This window comes from Thunnus thynnus, chromosome 18, assembly GCF_963924715.1.
Source record: "Thunnus thynnus chromosome 18, fThuThy2.1, whole genome shotgun sequence".
NCBI classification, from domain to species: domain Eukaryota; kingdom Metazoa; phylum Chordata; class Actinopteri; order Scombriformes; family Scombridae; genus Thunnus; species Thunnus thynnus.
In genome coordinates this window covers 21,259,106-21,285,119 of record NC_089534.1, presented here as the reverse complement: position 1 = coordinate 21,285,119, position 26,014 = coordinate 21,259,106, and the positions used below count along the sequence as shown (strand labels likewise).

The window sequence follows — 26,014 nt, the reverse complement described above, 5'->3', positions numbered from 1 at the left end:
ACTGAAAAGATGGATTCAAGTACATCCCAACTGGCATGTAGAGAGACAGATTGATTCTCTAAAATGTCAGTGATTTAACACCTTTCTCCAGCAAAATTTGTTGCATTGACAGCAAGTTAATAGCTAAAACTGGAGTGTTTTGGCCCTGTGCTTTCATCAGGATTGTCAAACAACTTGTGATTCACCAAAATACAATACCATACGATCATCATTTTGAAGAGCTCTGCAGGTACCACCTCATATTTTCGATAGTTAATTTGCAGAACTTTGCAATTCATTACCTCTGATTAATACTTGATTCCTTGATTCCTACCCTCTACTGTGTAACCTTTGTAGTCTTTTGTTACCTTAGGAGTGTATTGGAAGAAAAATATTTCAATAAACAGGCTTTTGTGGCTGCACAAAGCTGAAATACACATGAGAACTATGATTATGCTTCATCAACACCAACAGTACATTATGTACAATAGTTTGTGTCTGCCTTGTGTTAAGGCGCATTACTGTTGCAACCATGATTACAGTAAATAAAGCTCCTGCAGCTGTTATTAACAGACACACAATACAGCGACAAAGAAACATGCTGTTCCGACGAGTAAAAATTAGCCACCAAGGCTTAGTGTTTTTCTTAGAAAAAAAGATTAGACTTAATAATCAGCATCAAAATATATTATCACAAATACAGTAGCAGTGTTTCTACCTGTGCTATGAGACACATTCTGCAGCGGTCAGATACTAATTCAGACTGGAAATGATACATCACCACAATGTTGACTGTGTGCATTGTGAGTCCCCACCCAATGGTATTTATCACAGAGGGCCTTTGTTGTCTTGGATAAATAGACATATTACTGGGAGTCCAGAGTTCAGCCCACACTGCCGGCTAGCCACAGGCACACGCTCAGTCTTTGAGGGAAAAATATGTTCACTGCTCGAGCATTTGGGTGGGAACGCCAAAGTCAGTTGAAATATGGCCTCAACTTTTGTTTGAATATTCAGAAATCCAGATGGTTATGGGAGGATTCCGAGAAAACGTCTTGATAAACATGGTAGAAATAGTTTTGAAACTGAGATATCTCTTCTATTTAAAGACACCTGCTCTCACAAAAACAAGAGCAATGAAGCGAGTGTACTTTTTAAATACAAAGTAACTATTGCTCAGGAATGAAGACATGCACATAACAGATCGGATCAGATAGGTCTCACAGAGTGGTTCATTTAATAAAGCAGCCCGTGCTTGGATAGAGTCTGTCTCTTGCTTTTCATGGGTCAATAAAAATGCTCTGCAAGTTCAAATCCTCTGTCTCTAATGTATATTATCTTAACATAATCACATGTACAGGGGATCATCATTAATTTGATGTTTTGCAACCAGTACATTTCATTAGTTACCGTGGTTATAACACTTCTAATTCACACAGCTGCCCTGAAATAGCTGCGGTGTCTCTGCAACAGCCTCCCTCTGTAGATGTGACGGAGGGTTGTGCATTTCATTTGAAGAGCATACCGTTGTCTGTGCACCACTGGGATTTGTAAACTTGAAATCACAAAGATATCTTTTTTTTTTTCTCTCTCTCTCTCTCTCTCTCTCAGAAATATGAAACTTGGAAAGAAATAATAATCTGGCGGATTTCTGCAGGGTGAATATTTAGTTGCTAGGCAACAATTTTTGGCATTCGACAGGAACCCTCAAGTAAAAGAGATGGTGAAAGAGGCGGGAGGGTTGGGGTGCGTTTGTGGCAAAACGGAAACATGAGTGGATCGAAATAGGTTGTATTGACAAAATAGCAATTTCCCCAAGGCCTGAAGTGGCTATGTTGTTTTGACAAATTGGCCCACATGCAGGACAGTTGTTTACCAAACCAAGGCCATTTGAACAGCGTGGCCCAGGATTACTGCAGCCATTTTAGGGAGCACTTATTCCAAGCTCTTAACTTTCAAATCTTTTCTCTTAGATTTACAACAGTGATAACAGTGAGTGTTTAAAGTGATGTAAAGCTGCTGCGCATTTAACTATTTTGATTGCTTGGGTAGGCTTGCTGTTTTAGTAAGTGTTACCGGTTTTGCGCGGTGTTCAGACATAAACGGACGACCACTTGCCCACCGTTGTTTTGCCATTTAGTTCATGTATCAGCGCCCAAGTTAATCAAATAAAAAAACTCATTTGTAAAATATTAAGCATGTTATCGATACTTAGTTGAACGACGGATGCTACAATTATAAACTGAAAGTGAGAGTCACTGTACAGAGTAGCGGAGTGAGACGTCTGTCCTCTCTCCTGCTCTCTGCTGTAAAAACACATAGCTGTTGGTGAGCAGCTGCTCTCATGTCTCTCCGGGTCTCAGTGCTTGTTTTCAGCAGAGACTCTCCCGCTCTCTGCCTGCTCAGCCTGCTCTCAGTGCATTTCTCTCCGGATAGCAGGTGGTATGCTCTGGTTCTGGTTCTTAGCAGCTGTCGTGTGCGCCGCAGCCCGGGCTGTACACAGAGGATGACCCCTGCTGGTGATCCTGAGCAGCAGCACCCTGAAGCCCGCCATCAATAACTCTTAAGTAATGGGAAGATCTAAACTAAAAATCTAACGCTAAAGATCAAAGTAAGCACTCTATAGATATTGGTAACCATTGTCACGAGTTTATTAATTGGTGGGAAAATGTCCTCACTGTGGCATCCGTAATGTAGGAGGACTAAACAGAAAGCTGTCATTTTTTATCTTCACACTTGGTGCCTTTAACTGAGCATCCTCACAATAGTCTCCCAGTAGCAACTGTAGCTGTCCATGTTCACCCTCTCTCACCACCGACGTTTTTCTTTGTTCTTTCATCTTTGGCTTGTCGTAGCCATTACCCGCCTTTCTCTGCCCTCTGGCAACCAGTGAAGAAGTCCATGACATTGATGCAGGATTTTCTTAACACGGTTCCCCACCCGAGCCCATTTTCTTCTTCAGATTGGGAGTTCGGATATTTATAATCTTGGGGCACCAGCTAATGGTATTTGCAGAGCAAAATCAGTTTAGTGCGTGTTTTCCGTAATGGCTTTGACTGCGTGGCATTGCCAGCGGCCCTGTCTTGAATGGTGGAAGGATGGCTCTAATTTGGGCTAATGGGTGACTCAGCCGTCATCATCATGTGTCCCTCAGTGGGCTGCAGATGGCTGGTGAGCCATGGGTGCAGCGGATCCACCGTTACACACACAGCACAACACAATGTATCAAGTCAGTGACACATGCAGCCAATGCTGACATTTGTAGAGACACATCCAGTGAGGGAGGGAGGGTGGATGAAATGAGTCTTGCTCAGCTATAGGTGCACAAAACACAGAGGAAGAGGTTAATCAGTGGCCAAGTTAATCGAATCATTTGTCATCAGATTAGATTAAAGCATTGAACCTTCCCTTGGGCAATCATCTAGGGAGATGGCTGCGGCTGTGCGAGGCGCAGGTATCAAATAGCTGCGGAATGATAATGCATGGTAAGTGACTGCTCGGTTTTGTTTAAACTCAACTTATCTGCACATGCTTGAAAATAGAGACAAGGCCAGCGAATCACCGTGGCAACTGGAATGCAAGGTGGGTGCTAGGCAGGCAGTTTAACAGGGATGTCGGCCCTGTGTGCCGGATGCAGGGCTGTGTGAGGGGGTGGGGGGAGGGCGGAGTGCATCGAACAACACGCTGGATCCCCGGTGGGGCAGCGTCTGACTGAGGCCAGGCAGGAGTGCTGCAGTGGCTAGTTTACATTCCACAGAGTCGGCTAAGCTTCACCAACCTCTGCTCTGCTTAGACATGCACACACACACACACACATACTCACACATACTATATGCTGATATATTTGCAATTTCTCAGAAACATACATATTTACTCTTCCTGTATGCCCCCGCCAAATTCCTACACCTCCATCAACTCATCACTACCTATACCACCAGGACACAATCATTTTCCTTCTCACATCAGCCACGCAGGCAGATAACAAACCACCTCATCTGTACCTCCCGCCCCCTCCCACCCCCATGTAACCTTGGCAACAGCGTCACTTTGCTTCATTGCGGTTGAGGGTGGAGGAGGGAGGGAAGGTGAGTCAGTCCCAGGGGAGGAGCCAGCCAGTACAACTGTACAGAGCAGTATAGGCTTGGCTCCCCCCCAACCCCCAGAGACCCATTACCAGGGGTCAGAGCTTTGGTCTCAGGGCAGCTGCACTGCGCAGGCCGCTGTGTGCAACCTGCCAAAGATCAGCCACGTGACCTGAGTACACATGGGGGGCATGCCTGGTTTGTGAGGACGTAACTGGTGTCTGGTGTGTATGATCTGTATGTGAGCTACTGAAGGAACAAGGAGGGTAACAATGGCTGTTTGCAGATTCTGCATTTCTACACATATTGATTTGAACTGGGCAGCTGGTCTAGATAAATGAGCAACCCCTCAAGTAAATGTTGGTTATATATTTAATTTGGCTGCTGTGATGCAGTAAACTGGTATTCATCCTTGGTATTTAAACGTGGATTTAACACTTAAATTGGCAGCTTTGCACATTGATAGCCCTGGTGGGGGTGGAGAAGAAGGTGTCAGAATGTTGTGAATTTATAATTAACATAATGTGATGCAAGAAAATTGCTTTCAACCGACTGCGCTTGCGTCTTTGTTGTAGTACATTTTGTATGTTTGTAAGTTTTCATTTATTACCTCTTGTTCAGCACCGATAACCAAATCCCAACATCAAAATTTTATTCAAACACATTCAAGCAAAATCTAATCCATCTCAAGTAGAGGGAATTGGATTTGCCTTTTTGATGCAGGTCCATTTTGTGATCCCACTTTATATGGAAAAAATAAACACAAAATAATGTTAAAATAATGTAAATTTGCTTTCCATTGCAATGATTCAAAAGTTGTGGTCAAATGACCTGTGCAGGTCACCTGTGCGCAAGTAGGCTCATGTGCATTGCACACATGCGCAAACACATTTCCATTATGCACTAAGCACATATTTTCTCAAATTGCTAAGTCATAGAGTATCCCACCATCATTGTTCTGATATTGCCAGATTCCAGACAATCTCCCCTACGCAGTTATGAAAAGATATCTCTACTGCCAGCATTTTATGGTGAGATACATGTAAAGCAATTTCATAAGACACAATCTCTTTTTTCTTGATATAAAGGCTATCAAATGACGGAAGATCTGGATAGCTTAGACTGTAATGACGAAAAAACAAGATATAGCATGTATGGCCAGCCCTTATAATGACTGAGATAAGAGCTTGAAAGTAAAGGTAGTGAAATTACCCTGAAAATAGCCTGGGGCTCATAGGGTTAAGAGATCCCTTCGTATTGCACTTACAGTATAAGTGATGGGGGCCAAAATCCACAAGCCTGCTTCTGTACAAAAAGTTTATCTGAAGCTAATATGAAGCTTCAGTCATAATTAGTCAAATCAAGTAGATATCTTTCAACATTACAGTCTTTTTAGTGTTAAAGTCCCTCTTTTTGTTACTATATTTCCACCACAGCTCAACAGGGAAACACTGTCCGAGGAAACAAAATGAGGGAATTTGATGCTAAAAAGACTGCAAATGTGGCAGATATCCACTTGATATGACTAACTCAGACTGCTGAAGCCTCAGATAAGCTTCAGATGAACTTTTAAGTGCATTTTTGTTCAAAAGACTGCATTGACACACTGTGGATTTTGTCCCCCATCACTTACATTTGAAGTGTATTTGAAGGGGATCTTTTAATAGCCAGCACAGGGGTCTCCAGGGGTTGGACATAACCCCTGTATCGAGACATCAGCCACTAAGGTCACTTATCCAATACAGTGACAACTATAGTTTTAACTATAGCCTGTGCAGCCAATTATGGATATAACTGGCTGTATGTTGGGGTCATAAAACTGGTGGTAATCATATGGCAGCATAGTAGTCCAGTAAATTTGCATGAGCAAGTTGGTTAATGCTAGTCTCATTAGCTTATAATAGAGTGAGAGACTTTCATGCCTGAGCAAAGATGAGATATTGAGCTGACTAAATGAAATGTAAACAAAAATGCTGCCAAAATACAGCCCACTTCAATATAAACACACAACTGAAAATTGATGAAAACAACTGTCAAACAAGTGGTGGGCAGAGGATTTAAGAGTATTTTACAAGTCATTAATAAACATATCCCACGCCTCCATCACCCATCTCTGAAATTGACTGCCAACCTTTGGTAAACGCTGCATATACGGAAAGATTGCGGGCCTTTAAGAAAGCATAATGTGTCTATGTGTGTGTGTGTGTTTGGGATGATATATATTTTTGCAAGCATATTTGCCTGTGAATTGGTTTGAACTATGTGCGCTTGGGTATGCAGGGACCCTGTGAGTCCTCCCTCCCCATGTCGCCCCTGGCTCCCAAGAGCCATTGGAATCAAATCAAACCCCCCCCCCTCCAAGGAATTCCTCTGACGTTCCTGGCACCAACAAAAATATAGGATGACATTAAGGAAGCGTGTAAACATTCAGCTGACTGCTTGTGAGGAAAACAGAAAGCACATGCACGCACGCTTACAACCATCACTACGAAAGGATAATTCAAAGCAGTGGCATGTGACAGGTCATGTGCATAATGTTCCTTCCTCTCTACCCCTGTCGTCCAACAATGCCTAGTTAAAAGGACCTGTAGCCCAGCGTGTACATCTCTTTTTTTTTTTTTTTTCCCCAGGAGACAGCCTATAATGAGAAAGCGCCATTATGGGTCCAGCAGGAGCCTGCGCCTCTGTACTGCTGCTGCTACCACAGTTACCCATGAGGTCTTTCTCTTTGTTAGTTAAGGGGAAGAGCATCCGCAAACGTCCCTCGCTCTCTGCTTGTTAGCCAGCAGTAATGACTAGGCTGTGGGGAGCCAGGCAACCAGGCCAAGGCGCTGGCAGCCCGTTCCCCTCTGCTGGCCTTCAGTTCACCGACAGGAAGGGGAACAGAAGCAGACACCACAGAGGACACACTGGGAGGATCAGATCCGACAGACTGAGGAGGCAAGAAGGGAGGGCGGGAGGGAGGAGATTTCTACCTCCGGACAGACCGAGACCAAACTAGACCATTATCGACACACACACAAGCACACGGGATCCGGCTAGCACCCTGCCTGTTCACAGAGCTGGCATTAGATCAATGCTAGTGGAGCAGCGCTAGCCTAAGATCAATGCATACTTTGTACAGAATGTGCCTCGTAGGTTTATGTGGTTCTCCAGGATCATGTATTGGCAGGGATGTGATTAGAATTTCTAAGCCCAAGCGGCTGTTTGAATTGGAGAACTTTGTAATAGGCGATGTTTGGATGAGGATCTTCCAACATAATCACCGCTTTTATCTCAAGATACAAAATAACATAAAAAACAAACCCTGCCGGTGGTGTTTTTAGTACGAATTTGCAAATGTACTCGACAATCCAGTTTGTTTCTGTGATGTCATGTGTTTAGTAGTTTCCAGATGGTGTGTGTTTATCTATGATAAGTGAGCAATACACACACTCATATCCTGTGTGCTGTGACGGAGAGGTATTACCGTGTCAGTTTATTGTGTTTGCGTTACACATGAGCAGATCAATAATTCACAGGGAGACACACAAGCCATCTGCGTTACAAGGCAATATAGCAGCAATAACACGGAATGGCCCGCTTGTCACCATAGGCATAGCGTGGTCACCAGGATAAGCAGCAGAAATAACTCTCGTGCATGTCATGTGGTAATAAATGTGTAGATACGGATGGTGTATGGATAGTAATATACATTTTAACGCACTCCAAGGGCCTATAAAGAATAATCAGTGTGAGGAAAAGAATATGGGGGACTCAAATACAGGTAACTGCAGTTTTATTAGCCGGTGTTTAGGTTTGCGGAGTTGGAAGATGAAACCATCAATTCTCCATGAGGGGTGGATCAGCCATTGAGGAAGTATTTTGTTGCTCAGTCTGGCTCGTATTGATAGGTTGTGGTAGGGGAAGTAGTTGTGAGCCAGGGCAGGAGAGCTGGGGAAGGAGTGCGAAGACAAGCACAGGCAAAACAAAATTTTAGTAGTTTCCATCAAATCAAACGCATCAAACGAAGTGTACTAGAGAATATGCCAGTGTTTTTTTTATCTTTATTATCATCATCATTTTACTATCTAGTACCTCGGCCCAGGATCATAGTCTCGAACTCTTTTTGATGGATCAAGTGCAAAGTTGTCTGAAGACTCACAAACAACATCTGCAGAAGTGGCAACCAGACATTCCCTCCGCGCCTCGTTCTCCTGCCAAGTCCGTCCACGTTACCTCTCATCTGCTCAGGCCATCATCCTTTTCTTCGCTGTTTCTACTGTTGTTGCTGTCAAGAAGACCCATCTTTCATCTAGACTGTTGACTTAGCACAGGCCCCAGCTGGACCCAGCACTGTGGATTCACTTGAATGGAACTGAGCTGAGCTGACTGCAGCGCGAAACACAATAGGCAGTGCATTATTGATTATGTTTGTGATCTAACCTTGGTGCTCAGGAGTACCTCTCCGCCCCCCCCCCCCCCCCCCCCGAATCCCTCTACCCATGCATAATTTCTGCAGCGAAAGAGTGAATTTTTTTTTTCACCCCTTAATGGAAAGTTGGGTGAACTATAAGAGATTTCCAATAACTCTGGATTCGGTTCAGCTCTGTTTACCCAGCGGTGGATTCCAGCCCTGTGCTTGTCAAAGGTCAGCTCGGTAGACTGAGAGAAATATAGAGGAAGTATATGAGAAAGCTCTAATATAAATAGATGCCATCAATCAGGGGAATGTCCTTCATTTGGCATGCGTCAGTCCTGGAGGGAGAAATGCATATTCAATCTTGGAACAATGAATGTCAGTCACACCACTTTCACCAGACACATGACAGCTGTGCGCAGTGGCTGGTTACACACTCTGAAAATGAAAGCTGCAAGCAAGTGAGGGGGTGAAAGCACAATTATTGCACAAGGGAAGCGAATAAGCAACAGTCCTTCCCCAGAGAACGATTGATGAACTTCCCTGTTCTGTCTAGACTAGTGTCAGCACGGAGGTTTCAGACCGCTGACAAGACGCACATGTAGCGCTACACACATGTAACGCTGTGATCCTGTTTGATGGTCAACGCTGCTGACACGTTGCATCCTAGAGTGCGGTGAAGGAGAGCGACAGAGTCTCTGTCCTTGCGGGTCGTCTCCCGACTGATCCTCACAACTGGAGGAGGGGAGGGGGTGGATGGGGGTGGATGGGGGGGGGGGGGGGGAAGCGTGTTGTTGTGTGTGTGTGTGTGTGTGTGTGTGTTATTGAAACGTGGATGCAGCTGCTCCCAGTTGGATCACAATGTTCCGCCAGCAGTTCAAGTATTTAGTTCTCTCCCTCTACTTTCAGCTCGTACACAGTCACGTTGTGTAAACTGTTGCTATTACGCTTCACCTAATAAGGCCTCGGCGGTGCCTGCGCTAGATATGAGGAAGGACTAGAAAGAAATACTCCCATTTGCAGCAAAGAGAGATTTTTTATTTCTCCCTTTTTGCCTGCGTATGAGAGACGGGGGTAGTAAAAAAAAGAGGGATTGTGTTTGTAGGTGTGATTGCATCAGCTCTGCGTTAGCGCCGCTTGGCACAGTGTGTATTGAGTTTTTTTTTTTTTTTCATCTTCTGTTAGTTAATGTGATTTGAGCAACAGGTCCTGCTTAGTGGCAGGGTGTGTGTGCAGAGGAGAGATGCGGTGGCTGTTTTCTCAGGCTCTGTTAATAGGGGTCAGGGAAGACAGTGTGCCGCTATTTCTCTTTTAATCGCATTTAGGAAACTTCATCCCCTAGAGGTGAGACAGGGATTTATTTTTCAATGTGTCTTTTTTATCGCCCTCTGGAGGAATGCAGAGTTGAACCATTTAGGGCCAAGCCCCAATGACTACACTAAAAAAGCCTCTGGTTATGAAAAGCCACAGAGGGAATGTTTGCACTGTAGCCTGTAATTGTCAGTTTCATTACACTTACAACCAATAGTATATCTGAGTCAAGCAAGTCAAGGCTGAATGTAGTCAATGTTATTAGTCTCTCCAGCAAAGCAGAAACCCCTTCAGTCTGCTGACAGGATTGTTTTGCTACAACAACAGACCAAACTCTTGTTGAACCGGTTAAAAGAAATCATGCCGACCGTCGCTGCCGTGCTACATCCCTTCCACATGAAGGTCTAGACATTATCACGTTGATATCACCATTATTTAACACGATTACACATCGACTCACGGAACAGAAACGCTTCCGTTTTATTAAATCTATCAATCCACACTGACTCCGAGCGTCTTTTTTTTTTTTACGCTCCAAGTCTATTTCCGTCGTATTTAGTGAAGCTTAACCTGCACTGACAGCTGTTTAAATAACACAAATATCCCACTGCATGTGTTTTGAGCTTATTAGCGGTAACTACATCGATTGATCAAGGCTCCCAGTCTGTCTGTGAGCTCACCTGTTTCACTACAGGCGGACAGATTCCCCTCACTCGCTACAGCGTGTGGGGAAATAAAATCTATGAATCAATAAATACAAACACTGTTGAATTCTTCCCTGTGGTGCCGACATGAAAACTATTTTAGTTCAGTAAATTTCTGCTGTGGGTCAGCCTGGTGAAGGCGGGTTAGCCGGCTGCTGGTCAGGAGCAGAAAGACTGCCGATTCTGTGAATAGAGACGCTGAACACAGGTGGGAGGCTTTTAGGGAAGGGTGCACCACTGTAAAGGAAAGGGGTGCGCTGGATTTATAACACAAGACGAAGTAAGAGCACCGCCGCGAAACGGAACGCGGCTTAATAACCGTTTTATCTCGATTATCTTGTTGTCATAATCATTGGAAGCCAAAATCGTAATCGAAAATAAAATCCGATCAATCGCCCATCCCTATGCGGAACCGTTACACAATCTATACATTAACTACAAAAGACTTACAAACAGGTCACATCGAGCAGAAGGAGCATCCAAGCGGAAGCTGAAGGGCTAAGCAGACACACACACACACACACACAGAGTGCCAGACATAAAGCCGAAGAGTGGAAGAGACATAGGAGAAGTCAGGCGAGCAAACAAGTACGGACCCCAAGCAGAAAACACAACCTGACGGGGACGAGGAGTTCTGTCAATACGGCTCGTGTTGTGACGCGTGCGGGCTGCTGTTGCGGAGGGGACATGAAAAGAAGGCATGGCAAAGGAATAAGGAAAGAGAGGAGGGTGGGAAGTGTAGGTGACGAGCTGCAAAAATCGGAACTTACCTCGGAAATCGTGCACAAGCCGTCCCAAACCTCAGTCGTTTCTGTCTAAACTGCAGCTAAACTTATAATCAAATATATATCAAAGCCCCTTGAATTCCAACATTGCTAGGTAATTTCACATCATTAAGTGAGGGTAAGAGTGTTTTAACTTTTTCAAACAATTCTGACCTAAAGCAAAGCAATTAAATGGGAAATTCAGTGCGAGCTTACCCAAGTCTTTTCTAGGCAGGTCCCAATGGGTTTGGGTTTAAATGTCAAGCTCTAACAAAAATCTGTAAAGATGAGGGAAGACAAAAAAAACGGAGTTAAAAGGAAGCCGGCGACCAGAATAAAGCAAAAGTGAGGGGAGCAGAGAGTTGAGAGGACAGCAGCAGCAGCAGCAGCAGCAGCAGCAGCAGCAGCAGCAGCAGCAGCAGCAGCAGCACACCCGCAAAGATGCAGTCAGGCAGGAGCACGGCACAGAAACACCCATCTCAACTTGTCAATTATTAATTTCATAGTCCGCTTTTACATTTATTCATGCCGGTCGCCAGTTCATCACAGGGCGAATATAGACCCGACCAACGCACGCACCTGTGGGCAGTTTTTGAGTTTTCATTTCATGTCACATGCGTGTCTTTTGGAGTGTGGGAGGAAACCGGAGCACCTGGAGGAAACTCAAGACGGGAAGGGCAAACGTGGAGGGCGAAGCAGACACAGAAAAGACCAGAACATGAGAGTCAGGGTCTTCTTGCTTGGAGGTGGCAGGTTTTTTTTATCACTGAATCACCAGGGCATTTTCAATACCTGCAGCAATTTCTTTTAAAAAAAAAAAAAAAAAAACCATGCAAGGACAAGAAGTTTTGATACGGCTTGCACAAGAATGACTTTTAAAATGGTTGACATTTCAAAATATACGGAGTGGTGCTTTATTTCAAGAGGAAGGCACTCATTTGAAGACGTTTCTTGCAGGTTCCTGTATCTTGCACTCGACTTTGTTCTGCAATTAGCTAGTTTTTTTTCTTTTTTTCTTGTCTTGGATGGAAAAAAAGTAAGATTTTAAAGCTGAGACAGAGGATAAATAAACATGTCACTTGTTACCGCTGATGTGTTTTTTTTGCAGTGCAGGGATTTAAGGTCACAGAGCAAAGAAGCTAAGGGTTGAAGACAGAGAATGGAGGTAATGTAGCAGAGAAGGATGAATCGGTGGGAGCTGTGTGTGTTACTGCTGTTTATAGAAGTCTTTCTCTGTATTAGTCAGGACTCGGGGGGGCCCCTCGGGGAGCTCTCTTCATCTCCCCCTCTGTCTCTGTGTCTACATCCGCCATCTTTCTTCTGATTACCACCTCCCTGGTTCCCACCTTTCCTACCACAATCCTTTTTGTTATTTTTATTTATTTTTTCTTTCTCTATGATTTTTTTTTTTCTTGGGTGTTCTTGCTGTCTGGGCAGTTTTGTGCTGTTTACTTTTCCCTACTCCTTGTTCTTCCGCCTCCTCCTCTTCCCCTTCCACTGCCTCACCCTCCTCTCCATCTTTTCTCTTCCACAGTCATTGCTTTATCATTCAAGCCCCGGCCTCGGAGAGGGCACTTTGACTTGTGGGTGGAGAAGGGAGGGCGGGGGCGGGGGGCTGCTTTTGCCCTGAGCCACTGTATAATGGGAGTTAACCGCTGACCGTAAATTCTGTCGCAGAAGATGAGTGAGGTAGGGAGTGTTCAGGGGTGGGGTGCGCTGCTTATTGCTGTTGGAAATGTAACTTATTGCACAAGAGACTGCCTAGACCCCTGTTCTCGTCAATCTTCGCTTTTATTGGGAGATTGGGATAGGACGATTTTTTCTCGCTGTCTTCCTCCGTGGTTGGTGTCCCCTAACTGCTGGCTTCCACCTCAGACACATTCTTTTCTCTGTCTGTTCTCACCGTGGTGTCATTTCTGATTTTCTCCCTTAACTCTCCTGCCAGCCCTGTCATCCGAACTGTGGTTACACTTCAAGCCATTTCAATGTGATTTTTTTTTTTTTTTTTTTCTTGATATCTGACCACAAAGAATGTTTCATCGGTTCACACGGTCGCGCATCCACTTAACCTAGAAATGCCTATTATATCTCCTGTGGGTGTATTAACTGACATACTCCCGTGTTTAGAACACCGGTTTTCCATCTTTTTTTTTTATGGAGCTCTCATTGTGTATTGCAGCCAAATTACATATAATTGTAATCAAAATGTGAGCCTGACCACTTCCAAGTTGTTTCAAAGGTCTGATTGTAATCTGAACAAAATCCATATTCAGTGGATCCAGGCGTATCGTATTATGCATCACTGCATATTCAGATGATAAAATCGCACAATTTACTACAGTGTAACAGTAGCTGTTCTATCTCCCAGTGTCCTCTTTATTCCTCCTCCTCCTCTCCCTCCTTCTCTGGCCACTGATTTTCCTCTATTATCCCCTTCTTTTCGCTCTCTCTTTTCTCTTGTCTATTCAGTCACTCATTAGGCCACTTTAAAGGGATTGAATGAAGGTTGGCACCCTCTGTATGGGGTCACCACAGGCCCATCTATCCTCCCTTACTGCCCCCACCTCCGCAGCTTGTCCCTGGCACCCCAGGCCGTGAAAGGTCAGCCGTCATTGGGACTCATTACAAGGAACAGAAACTGGAAGAGACAAGAAGTGTGTGTGTGTGTGTGTGTGAAGAGCTGAGCAGCGATATAGCTCAAGGTGGATGGATAACACAGACCTTGAGCTTCCCCTTTTCTGTTTCTCACAGATTGTATTTCTCGACACTCCTGCGTATAAAGTAAACGATCAATTTGTAATGATGCTTAGTTTTACAGTGTTTTCTTTTTTGCAACCTTCCTATCCTCAAATAAACACTCGCTCAAACTCTCACACACACACACACACACCAAACACACAAAACACACTTAATGTCCTCTCTGTCCCAGGCATGATACATGCAGCTGCTTGAGTGGCATTGACTCTTGCTCTTTTCCCCTTCTCTTTCAAACACACACACACACACACACCGTTGCAGAGCCAGTTCATCACCCTCAGTGACACGGTGAATTTACAATGCCGTCCTTGACCATGTCTGAGCCCCGAGATCCACCTTCACTCGTCAGGAGACAGATTGGGTTGGCAGGTGGGGCCCCCGCCCAGGTCCACATTTTTATTTGGACATAAAAAGTAATAAAACAGAGAAATGATCAGCGCTTTTTACTGCTAATCACATGTCCCTCCATCTCAATTAAAAACTTGTTTGCATAAACAACTAACACAAACATGCCCCCCCGCCTCCGCCCCCCTCCCACACACACACACACACACACACACACACTGAGCCAATGAGGTGTGTGTGTGGGTGCCTATCTCTGTGTCACCGCGTGTGAACGGCGCGTGCACGTGTATCCTGCTGTCAGCGAATTCTCCACAGAGATAACCTTGAAGGAGCGGCTGTGTGCTTAGCTCTGATACTGAATGCCAAGCTGCAGCGGGCTCAGCGGTTGCGTTCCCAGAACTTCTTCTGAGACCTTTAGCCACTTCTGCGAGACTTAATCCCAAAGTTGCGATGAGGTGGGCAGCCTTCAGCGCCGGAGTCGAGGCGCTGCTCAGATAGTTGCCGTTTGATGGTAAAAGTGTGTCGCTCTTTGAATACAGGAAGCTCTTTGAAAAGAACTGACAAACATTTAATTTTTTTTAAAATTCTCTGGTAACCTTGACCAAATCATATGATGTCTCTACTGAGTCCAAACCTGTACACTGGCAGGCCGACATCACTAGCAAATATTGACATGATTCTAACATTATTTGCATGGCTGAATTTACCTGTTAGGTTGCTCCTTCTCCTACTTTTACCCCCCCACCTTCTGTACTCTTCTGTTTAGTCTGTGTGCCCTGTCACCTTCAGGCTCTTGTTAAGTCATGCAACCAGTACTCCTACGGGGGATAGTACTTCATTTGTTATTTATGGTCATTTGAACACAGTTAAGGAATATTTTCATCATATGAACACAATATAACTCAAATCCAATAGACCTTAACATTGGATTTTGACATAAGATCCACAAGATAAGCTAATAACACAGGACCGACTTTAGCTGATATTATACTTTAGTGCTGCAAATTCACATCCGCAATTAATGGAATTACAAAAACCCACTGACATGCATCGAACCCGAGGCTTCAGGGACCCTCTGTGTCTGGGGCCCCAGACCAGCTGCCTGCTTTGCCGGTTGGTAATTCAGCCTTGATTTTCTGTTTTGTATGTTGGCAGGTAAACAAAACAAAAATTGCGAAGCAGTAAACTGCAGCAATGAAATGTTTTATTGATGCATTATGTATGTTTGAGTGATTTTCATGTCGCGCTTGCTGAACTTGTGTAATTCCACGGTGCTCGTGAGCTATCGCATGTTATTTGTGTATTTGTGTCGTTATTTAAAAGCATGTTCATTTTCAAAAGTTCAAAATGTACTGTTACCTTACATTTACTCATACTGTCATCTTTAATGCTAAAGATTATTGTTTAGCTGTAACATCTTCTATACAGACATTATGTCCAGACTGTTTGTTTTCATGTGTAGTTCAGGATTGGATCATTACATTTTCACACTATAGTAATTAATGCAGCTGTTCAGTTGATCCCACTACATGATGGTCTGAATGATGAAACTCTGCGCTCTGCATTTTATTTTTATTCAACATAAATGTTTGCCCTAAAAAAGTCACATTTGAGGATAAGAATCAGCCTTTAAAGCACCTATTTAAGTTTTCTGTAATTGTAGAACTTAAAATAGTCTTGTTAAAATCCCCCCAAATTCCCAGAAATAACAGTGAGGACATGACCTCAGTGTATTCAATGTTAGCTGCAGTCATCATAACCTTTAACTCTCCCGGCTACCCATTTATCTGTTTTCTTCTCTTTCCCCACGCTAGTCCCCACACCAGGCTTTCTCTCTGCAATTTAGCCTAAGTTAATGGACTCCTGCGCATTCAGCTTCAAAATGTTGTGAAGTAAACAGCAGCTCATGAAATATTCACCACACTCCTTTATATGTGTGTAGGTGTGCGAGCGTGTGTGTGTGTGTGTGCGCAGTCAGCCATACCCGACCGAGCCAGGTGACTCCCACACACCCACTCACAGGCATCCGCATGCATATAAAACACCGGGGCGCCCCAAAAAGCCAAAGGGTGTCTCCGCATCTCAGCTGCGCGCCAAGTGAGAAGCGAAAAGCAGCTCTGGGAGTGGGAGCACTCACTGCTGCTGAGTGAGTCAGACGTTTTGCTGATATTCATACTGTATTGATGGAAAGAAATAATCAGGGAGTCACATTCAAAATGTAATCGTAAAGGCTTTTGTTGCAAATGGCAGGAAGCAGGGGAGCAAACATTTCAAGTTATAACCTTTTGTTCATGAAACATTTGTGTTGTTTTCCTCTGCCGCTGCTACTTTTTGCATTAAAACATTATGATCAATTTTTTAGTGCCTTCCCCTGATTCTTTTTTTTTGTTTTACATCTTTGTCGTATCCAGCAGTAAGTGTCTTTTGTTCTGGTTCTTGTATTTGAAATGTGTTCCTGACACTAGAGTCATTCATCCCTTGGAAACAAAAGTGGAGGCCGGAAGGTCGTCGGATTGAACCTCCAGACCAGCTGAGAAAATAACTAAAAAAAAGCTGCTCAGTGGCCATTTGTAGCAAACTGGCTGCACCGGCCGGCCATCAGGTGGAAATGAGTGTAGCTTTATAGCTATAAAGTAGGTTGTTTCTGTAGAACAACTTGCTCAGCAAACTATCCCTGGATATATAATGGTCAACAATTGCTGAGAGAGTTGCAGTCAGTGTTTCTTTTGCTACATTTCTGTAGTCCAAACACCTGCAAGCTTCCCCTTTTTATTGTGCTCATAAGCCGATACTGAGAATCTGACATCTCGGATTGAACTGGTCATATGTTCGATGGAATACTCCAAATTTCATGTATTAAATATTTAATGCAGCTGCTGCCCAATTGTTGGCAACATTCAGCCTCCCCTGTCAGAAAGATATTTCTGCATCACAGCTACAGATGTGTCTACTTTCATTTTCCCATCGACTTGCTTTCAGTGCTGCCGTGCATTTGGTCTCATCCTACCTGTCTGTTTTCTAGAGACACACATCATATCTCTGTCACCACATCACCACACTACATGCCATAACATGTAGCACATCTTGCTGCATATCACCCTTAGGGTTGCCCCTGGCAACCAGGGCTATCGCGGTGAAGGAATTTCTCCTGCGGTGATTTAGGGTGGCTGAACAGCACGGTATGTGGTCCATGTGGTATTATCACCATTTTGTTTGTTTTTTTTGTGAAAATCAAGGTATGTTAGTCTGATTCTGTGTCGGCCGAATGGAGCAGCAGTACCTTACAGACGTGGAAGACTCACTCCATGTGGAAAGTTGGCCAACAGCCGAGTCCCCTTAAACCTGGGATTTATGAATGGAGTCTGGCTGGATGGGCCTTTAGCTTGTATGATTGGTCAAAAGCTACTTTACCTCACAGGTTAAATGGCAAGCTGGTTGGCTATGCAGTGACCCAGGAGAGTTTAAAACATATAATTGAGACAAAATATTCATATGGACGTGTTTTTAACCACTGAGCATTGGCACCGATCCCCAGCAGATCAGATTGTTATTCTGGATGCTGGCTGTGGGAGGCTCGGGTGAGGCTCTGTGGAACCCCACAAGTGAGAACACAATGTGCGAGACGTTGTGCGCAGCAGGCGGGATCCTCTGGAGCTGCCAGGCCGGACTGGATGAGCCGCTGAACATTCAATACACACGCATTGAAGTGTAAAACAAGAAGGGCCTGGCCTCATGAATAAAAGAAAAAACATGAACATAGCACAGTTGTGGTGGTTGCTTGCCTTCCACCATGGTTGGCTTGTCTATAGTGCAGTATCGCTATAATGCGGTTATTGCAACAGCCCTACTGGAGGAACTTTCCCCAGGGACTAAGAACCTTCTGAGGAACCTTGTTCCTCTACCTGCCTTTCCACCAGAGTGACCAGGGTCTAAATGATGTTCCAGGGTGATTGTTATATCCCTCAAAATGTCCTTGCTGGGAGGGTAGTACTTTCCAAAAGTACAGGAACTTTGAGGGCTGGGTTTGCAGGGAAGACTGCCACTGATTGGTCAAACACACACAGCATGGCTGCTTCAACTTGTGTACCGCTTCATTCACAAAACAAGGAAGTGCTCTAATAAAATCGATTTAGGACGAGTAGAGGACATTTCTCTTTATTTCTTCACGTTAGCAAGGTTAGGCTTTGTTGTTGACTTCCCTACTCATTTTAAGAAAGAACAACAGAAAAAGAGAGACAGCGTAGCGGTGGTCAAACGACCTCAAGAGTGTATGGAGAGAGGGAGCGGTGGTAGCGAGAACAAAGCCTCTGAATTAGAGAAATAAAACCTTATTTTCTGATTGTTTATTTCATGGTGGTTATGTTCTGAAGTAGAAATAACCATCAGACACTCAACAGATGATTTACTGTGGAGATAGATGCTCTCAGTTTCATTTTCCTCCTCTTGACTTCTCCTTTTCATTCATTCATTACATCCAGCTAATGCAGCAGTAAATACAAAGGACAACAGGACAAATCTGTGATGTTTTGTCCTCATGTGTGAATACAGCTTTTCAAGTGCTGCTGTCATTTTTTAATTCCTTATCGGTCTAATTTGCATGATCCACCTGGTTCCTGGGATGCAGTGGAAAAGTTCCAAGTTAAGTTCCTGAAATTGGTTCCTCTGGTCCCAATGCACCTGGAACTTTTGGTTGAAACGGGGCTTAATACACTCTCCTGCACCAACATAGATGAGAAGCGACAGATATATGTGGTATAGATGACGCTCTCTTCCACTTGTCCCCAAGCCGGAGTGGTCGTATTGGTGTAATAGAAGCCGCCCTTGGCCAAGCTCCATGCATAATTCAGCGGTGGACTTCATCACAGTGCTTATTGCCTGGAGACCGGAGCCTGCTGATAGATGACCTCTGCGGTGGCCTGAGTCACGTTGAAGATTCACTAGCAGGACTGAAAACAGGTCATCTCTGCTGACCCCCGAGGCTCCTGCATGTTGCCACGGCGCAGGGGTATTTTGTGACAGCGGTGACAGCCGCCCCGCAGTTCCACATGTACCAAGCCAGGCTTTACCGGCCAAGCAGGCCCCTCGGTTGCCATGAAGCAATGTGAAGGGCATTGTGGAGAGAGTGATGATGTTTGAAGCACAACATCGAGAGGAAGATTTGGGGAGTGTGTGTAGGGGGTGCATTTATGAACAGCATAGGCCCACTTGCTCCTTCCACTTACTGTATACAGTAGGAGGACTGGACATTCAAAAGGACACATTTCATTTTGTCCAGAGATGCTGAAACCTCACAATCATTTCACTTGGAAGATGAGGGAGGAGGGGCTTGGTGAAAAGAAAGTGGAGAAAAAAAGGGAACTACTGTATAAGGCCAACTTATCTAAAATCCCACAGTCAGCATATCTGTCACACAGTCCAACTTTGAAATAATTGTACCACAGAGGGTTTATTTATTTATTTAACTGACATCATTATAATTTCCATTATTTATTTAGTCCCTGTTGGTGGCAACTCAAGGGCAGATGTGAGAGGTTTGAGAAAATGCAAAAATCTTCAGTGCTGTGCACTGGGCTATATCGCTGGTGGAAGATTACACCGCCAGATCTTCATCAGTGGAATAAATTGTAGTAGAGTGTCATTTTCTCTTTAATCAGGCCACATTCTGCTGACACAGGATTCAGTAGATGTCTCCTTGTTCTCTTAGTTATAAGTGATCTGAAACCACCAAGAGGCACCATGAATGTGTTTCTCTTCTCCTTTGCCACTTCATCAAAGCCAAGGTTAAGCTCAAAGGCATGTTGAAAAGGATCTGTAAAACCGTCCTCCCTCATTATCTGACACCATTCACTAGATTGATATTTTTCATAATGTAGAGTTAGTAGAGATGGCTTTTATTTTAAGAGAGAATTAACCAATAATCCTGTAGGCTTGGTATCTTCTGAGATGGAGTACATACTATACTATTACATACTGTAATAATGATTATTGAGAACCTTCAGTATTTAATTGCAAGCGGTTGATCCCAGGTTCTGCTTTCTCACCTCTACACACTGTGCGCTCCCAGTAATGTGACCAGATTAGCTCACACTGTTCTACAATCTAGACTCAAATATGAGGCTAAATTTTGCTTTTGCTTCTAATGACACTAGACTGCGTAATAATTTCACTCTTGTAAGGTAAGGTTAGAGTCCATTGCCATTTCCAAAGATCAAAACTCCACATTTATGACCTTTAGTGTAACATATGTGCTTTTCATTGTTCTTTTATATCTCATTATGCTGATATTTTTTTTCTTTTGACCTTGTAACATGTTTCTGGCATTGCTTATGAAGGCCTTTAAAGGGGTACTCTGTCAATTTAGTCTTGCATTTCCATAAAGTGGGAGGATTTGCAAATTTACAAAGACAAATTTAAAAAGCAAATCGTCAAAATCAAAACAGCAGAGAGGCTGAAATATCCTGACTTGTAGTGCGTAGCGAAGCGTAAAAAACAAAATCCTACAATTCCCATAATGCTATTCAACAGAGTCTTTCATTACACTTTCCCTGTTTAAAGGATCTTGTCTTTCAAATTTCATGCCCCCAGTTTATGACGCAGGTTTTCTGTTAAATATTTTAAGTGTCAAGCTTAACTCAAGATAATCCTGATGATATCCTCAGGGTTATTTTCTCAGACTTTAAAAGCTCCCTACAGAGCCACAAAAGACATTATACAACTGTTTTCACAGGCTAAGAAGCACTCTCCATGACGAAAATAAACTGACCTTTATGTATAAAATCAGTGGCTTGCCCTTTTAAATAAAACTGATTTGCTCTTACTGGGTTTGTTCTAAACAGGTGTTAAAACAAATATTAGCTTTTAGCTCTATTATCTTGACCAATATCACAGTCAGATGTTGGCCAATATTTGCACGTCCAAGTTTTATTATTATACCTGTAATACATTACTAGGTTAAATTGACTTTCAAGTATAAGTACAGTAGAGCAGCTCTAGCTAAAAGTGTTATCTCAAATTTTTCCATATCCTATTGGCAGCGCTTGCCTGCCTCATCCAACTGTTTTATATTTATCAGTTTTAGTCTACTGAACACAAACCTCATTATAGCTCCTCAAACACAGTGACAAGGGTTTTTGCAGCCTGCCTTTTAGTAAAGTCCCAGTCGTGCATTAGCTAGTGGAGTGCTACCCTCTTGCAGCTCTTATTTTCCATAATAAAACACAGCTCAGCACATCCTTGCCCTGCATGCATAAAGAGGAGCCACCACTGTGTCAGCCTAGGTTAGTCACAACAGCACCAGCAAAGAAGAACCGTCTGCACAGATTTCAGCAATCCCTCATCTTTCAATAAGAAATGAAGGAGAATAGTTTGCACCTCATTGTTTCCATGACCTCAGCTGCTGCATTCTGGGCAGTTTGCAGCAGCGAAGCATGAACAGTCTCTGTGGTATTACAGCATGGCACCATTTATGTCCTACATATCAACTATGCTGCCATGGTAAACATGATGAGCTACTGTTAACCTACTTCTGTGCTGCCAGGCAAACCCCAGAAGGAACACTTTCCTCTGTCTTGAACGCTCACAGGCAGAACCACCAGAGACACTGCGACGTGTCAATCAACCCCACCCCACCACCACTCACATCAAGTCTCAGATGCTTGGCATTATTCCAGTGCGCTGTGGTACACACTCAAGAGATGATAGCACGCATGCACACACACTTGAATATTGCGCGCACACACACACGCACGCACACACCTGCCAGTCTTCATCCCATCACACGACTAGTCTCAGTTGCGTGGCAGGGCTTTGTTGGGGAGTTGACAGCGAAGGTTGCTTTATAAACCCGGCACGAGTCCATCTCCCTCTCCCCCGCTGCTTTGGGATGAAGGGAAGTGATGATCCAGGGATTTTTCGTTCCCTCTGCTCCATTGAACTCACCGTATCACCTTGACAATGTTGCATTCTGTCACGGAGGCTACGAGGATGGCAGCGGGTTGCTTGGGAAGGAGGAAAAATGGTTGGGAAGAACATTTGTGTGATACAGCTATCTCCAAACAAATCCATTAAATGTCGGGCTTAGAGGCGCTTTAACTAAAAATGTTGGGAAGAAATGTTGGAAGTGGGTTGCGGTAGACTGGTTGAAGATGTGGTGCGCGATGTCGAGAAAATAAAAGATATATTCTTGTTCGTGTGGTTGCTTGTACTGTACTTTGGAGCGACTAGTGTGTGCATCAATGGAAGTGTGTGTTTGTGTAACGTGCAAGCAGGCAAGACGTAGAAAGTGGAGCATCCCTGTCCTGCCTCAACAGCATTGCAGCATAGCACGGGGACCGCACATCACTATGTAAATGCAAATTGCAGTGTCATGATGATCAATCCTGTAGTCTGCTGAGACAGGGTTATGTCGGGACCAGTCAGCAGCATCTTGGCTGTATCTGTCAGTCTGTCTGCCCTGTGCTCTGTCTCTGTATGGCACTGTATGAGGCATGTCTGTTTATCTGCCAAGGTGGATTACTGGCCTTGCTCTTCAATTATTTTAATTTGTCTCTGTTTGCTCAACAAGCACTTAAAGTAGTTGCATGACAACACTTTTTTTTTTTTTTTTGTATAAGCTGAACTAACTCTCATGTCTTTCTTTGTTTCTGCAGGACACAACTCCAGTAAAAGAATCCCGTGGGACTGTAAGAAATCAGTGAGGCAGATTGGGATAAGCCGGCCAACACAGAGCTGGGTGGAGAGGAGAGGACACCAATCAGGCCGTCAGAAGACAGACATCTAAGCCATGCTTTAGCACACACAGGAGAAAGGTGGTTGATCGCTGGATAACGCCCCCGCTTTTTCTTATACACTCCTGAGCCAGAAACGCGCGCATCACCCTCTCATCTGTCATTCGCTGTATAATATCCCTGCAAAGATGCCGATGCCAAGGTTGGCACTGTGGCACTTGTGGTGACGGGGCACAGAGTGTGTGCGCACATCCGGCAGGCACGCCGGTGGGTCGGTGGGTGTACAGGCACACCAAGAGGCATTTTCGGGTGGGTGTGGTTGAACCATGCGGCCCTGGGCGGGTTCATGGCGTTGGATTACCCTGGTGCTGTTGGCCTGGGGCACGCTGCTCTTCTACATTGGTGGTCACTTGGTGAGGGACAGCGAGCACCCAGAACGGTCCAGCCGGGAGCTCTCCAAGATCTTGGCAAAGCTGGAGCGGCTCAAGCAGCAGAATGAAGACCTGCGGCGCATGGCCGAATCGCTCAGGTAACAGAAAACTGTTATAAAGTTGCTTGTGTGTGCCGACACTGAACACCAACAAGATTTTTACTTACCAGTGCATTTACATTACATTACATTACATCTTGGTTTTGACAAAATGTTCTATAAATCTTATGTTAACTGTGATTGTAAACCTTAAACCTTACCCAGGTTCCTGACGCCTGCCCTGTGCATCTTCAACTGAACTTCTGTAGTAGGGCTTCACTTAACAAGCAAAAAATAATATGATAATAATAATAATATGATGATATACATGCTTAAAAGAAAGTCTGACACCGGTAATGCAGAGAACAAACTTTACTGTTGCTCTGGTTTTCCGTTGGAAAACTAGAAAGGAAGGTTTACGTGCATGCGGATGTCAGAAACCTGAGTTCTGTTTGATAGAATCATATATAGAGGGATATGATATATTACCAGGTTTCTCCATGTTCCATGAAAATTTCATATCCCAAATACAAATAAACTGGGATACAAATTTTGACATAAACATAATCAGTGAGTGGTAAGACCCTGCCAACAGTGACAGCTGAATTCTCACCATCATTCATAAACTTGACACCCCCAATAAACTCAAAGCTACAGTTAAAACAGTACAGTCAAAAGAAACAAATAAGTGCAGAAACAATTAATCAAGTCATCTGTTAGTCTACAGCAGAAACAGTTTTGGTAATCTAATTGTTTAAATTCGTTATCAAGGGTTAAAATGTCAAAGACCATTTCATAGACTAAACGAATAAATCATGAAAAATATTTGACAGATTGATAAATAGTAAAAGTAATAGTTCCAGTTAGTTTCAGCCCAAAAGCAACAGCACTGATCTTAAAATGTAATTCCATCATTTTCCATTATACTCTACAGTACATCATGTTTTTGTCCTTGGCATTGGCAAGAAAGCAGAAGCGTTTCTAAACATCTACATGGATGGCAAAGTAAAGATTTAGTAGTAGTAGTAGTTTTGCAGTTTTTATCTGCATTTGCAGTTCCTCCTTGGCCCAGTCCATGTAACATTAAATTATGGAATGCAGTGGTAAAATGCATAATTTCCCAAAGTTTAGTCATGAATTGATAAATGGATCTGAGATTTTTGGACAAACTAATGAAATGCACATCCCTTGCTTGCCTGGTCAGTCCAGCAATTAAATACAGTGCAGCAATTTAAAACACCCTCTAGCCTCCTGGTAGTCTAATCAGAGTAATTTTACAAATGCCAGAATGCAGCAATGAGATGATTGCTTCTTTAGTTATTTGTGAAATTTTAATCAGCATCTGATTAAATCAGCATCTTGTGTGTGACTTGTAGTTAAAGAAATGTTGTCACAAAGTTTAATCAAAAGCTGATCAGCAGTGTCAGAAAGATGTTTGACAAAGATGGATGGACTCGCACACCTCACCAGATTTTATTGTGTTATTTTGGCAGACAGTAGCACATCGTAAGAGCCCATTAACCACACAGCATCTTTCACACATTCAAGCTATATGTACCAGAGAGACAGATGGTTCTGCTCTTATCGCCGCATGCTGACAGCGTTTCTCTTTCGCACGTAAACATCAGGTCTGTGTATGGGTGTCTATGTCTGCAAGTGTGCACGCATGTGCATGGAATGCAATTGTGTGTCCTGGTGTGCGCCATATTAACAGAGAACTCGAGCTTTAGATGTTGCCATTGCTGCTCGTCTGTGATATTGCGATTCACTTTGATGCAGGGCCCTCATCAGCATACACAAACACGAAAAACACGCGCACACGTTGCTTCAGACAGCTTGTCACTGATTAAATCCCTTGCTTTTGTAATTATTCAAAATTGGCTCAAAAACAAAGGTGGAATTCATGGCATAAAAAACAAGTGCAGCTTTCAGTCGACCAGTGTCCAGATGGGTCCCCGACACACTGCACGCTTGTTGCTTGTTATTGAGTTCGGTTGTTGATCTGGGACTGAGGCCTCCACAGTTGTTTACTAGGGCAGTGCTACAGTGCCTTCTCAAGTCCCTCTAAGCTTCAGCTAAGTATCCAGCACAGCAAGCCAAATACAGGCAACTGGCTTGCTGAGGTTAAGCTTTATGAGCTATTGACAGAGACAAGGGTTGGTTTGTCCTCTGTTCAATTCTGTGCCATTGTACATGCGTGTGTGTGTGTGTGTGTGTGTAGCAGTCTGATACAGGCCTAGGAGAGAACTCCACCTCGTGCGTCATCCTATAGTGTCTCTTATCCTTATATTAGAGGCCTAATAGACGCAAAGAGGCTGTTAGCGAGCTGCCCATCTCTTGCCACAGCCCCTCCCTTCTCCATTCATTGCCTCCTACGGTTCCCCGTTTCGCTCCTCCTTCACCTCCCTCCTCCTCCTCCTCGTCCTCCTCTGGCTCACTCCACCACCAAACTGCTGACAGAGGCATGGCGCTGAGCCA

The 26,014-nt window shown here is 44.0% G+C and overlaps 1 protein-coding gene across 2 annotated transcripts in view; it reads left to right on the top strand.

The window, feature by feature from the left end:
- The window catches only part of fut8b (fucosyltransferase 8b (alpha (1,6) fucosyltransferase)), an 88,411-nt gene that overhangs the window by 23,972 nt on the left and 38,425 nt on the right, over positions 1 to 26,014 (top strand). For both annotated transcript variants that reach the window (XM_067572082.1, XM_067572083.1), the window contains one exon: positions 22,990 to 23,596. In XM_067572082.1, coding sequence (XP_067428183.1) covers positions 23,394 to 23,596 — 203 coding nt within the window. In that variant the 5' untranslated portion in view covers positions 22,990 to 23,393. The remainder of the gene's footprint in view (positions 1 to 22,989; positions 23,597 to 26,014) is intronic.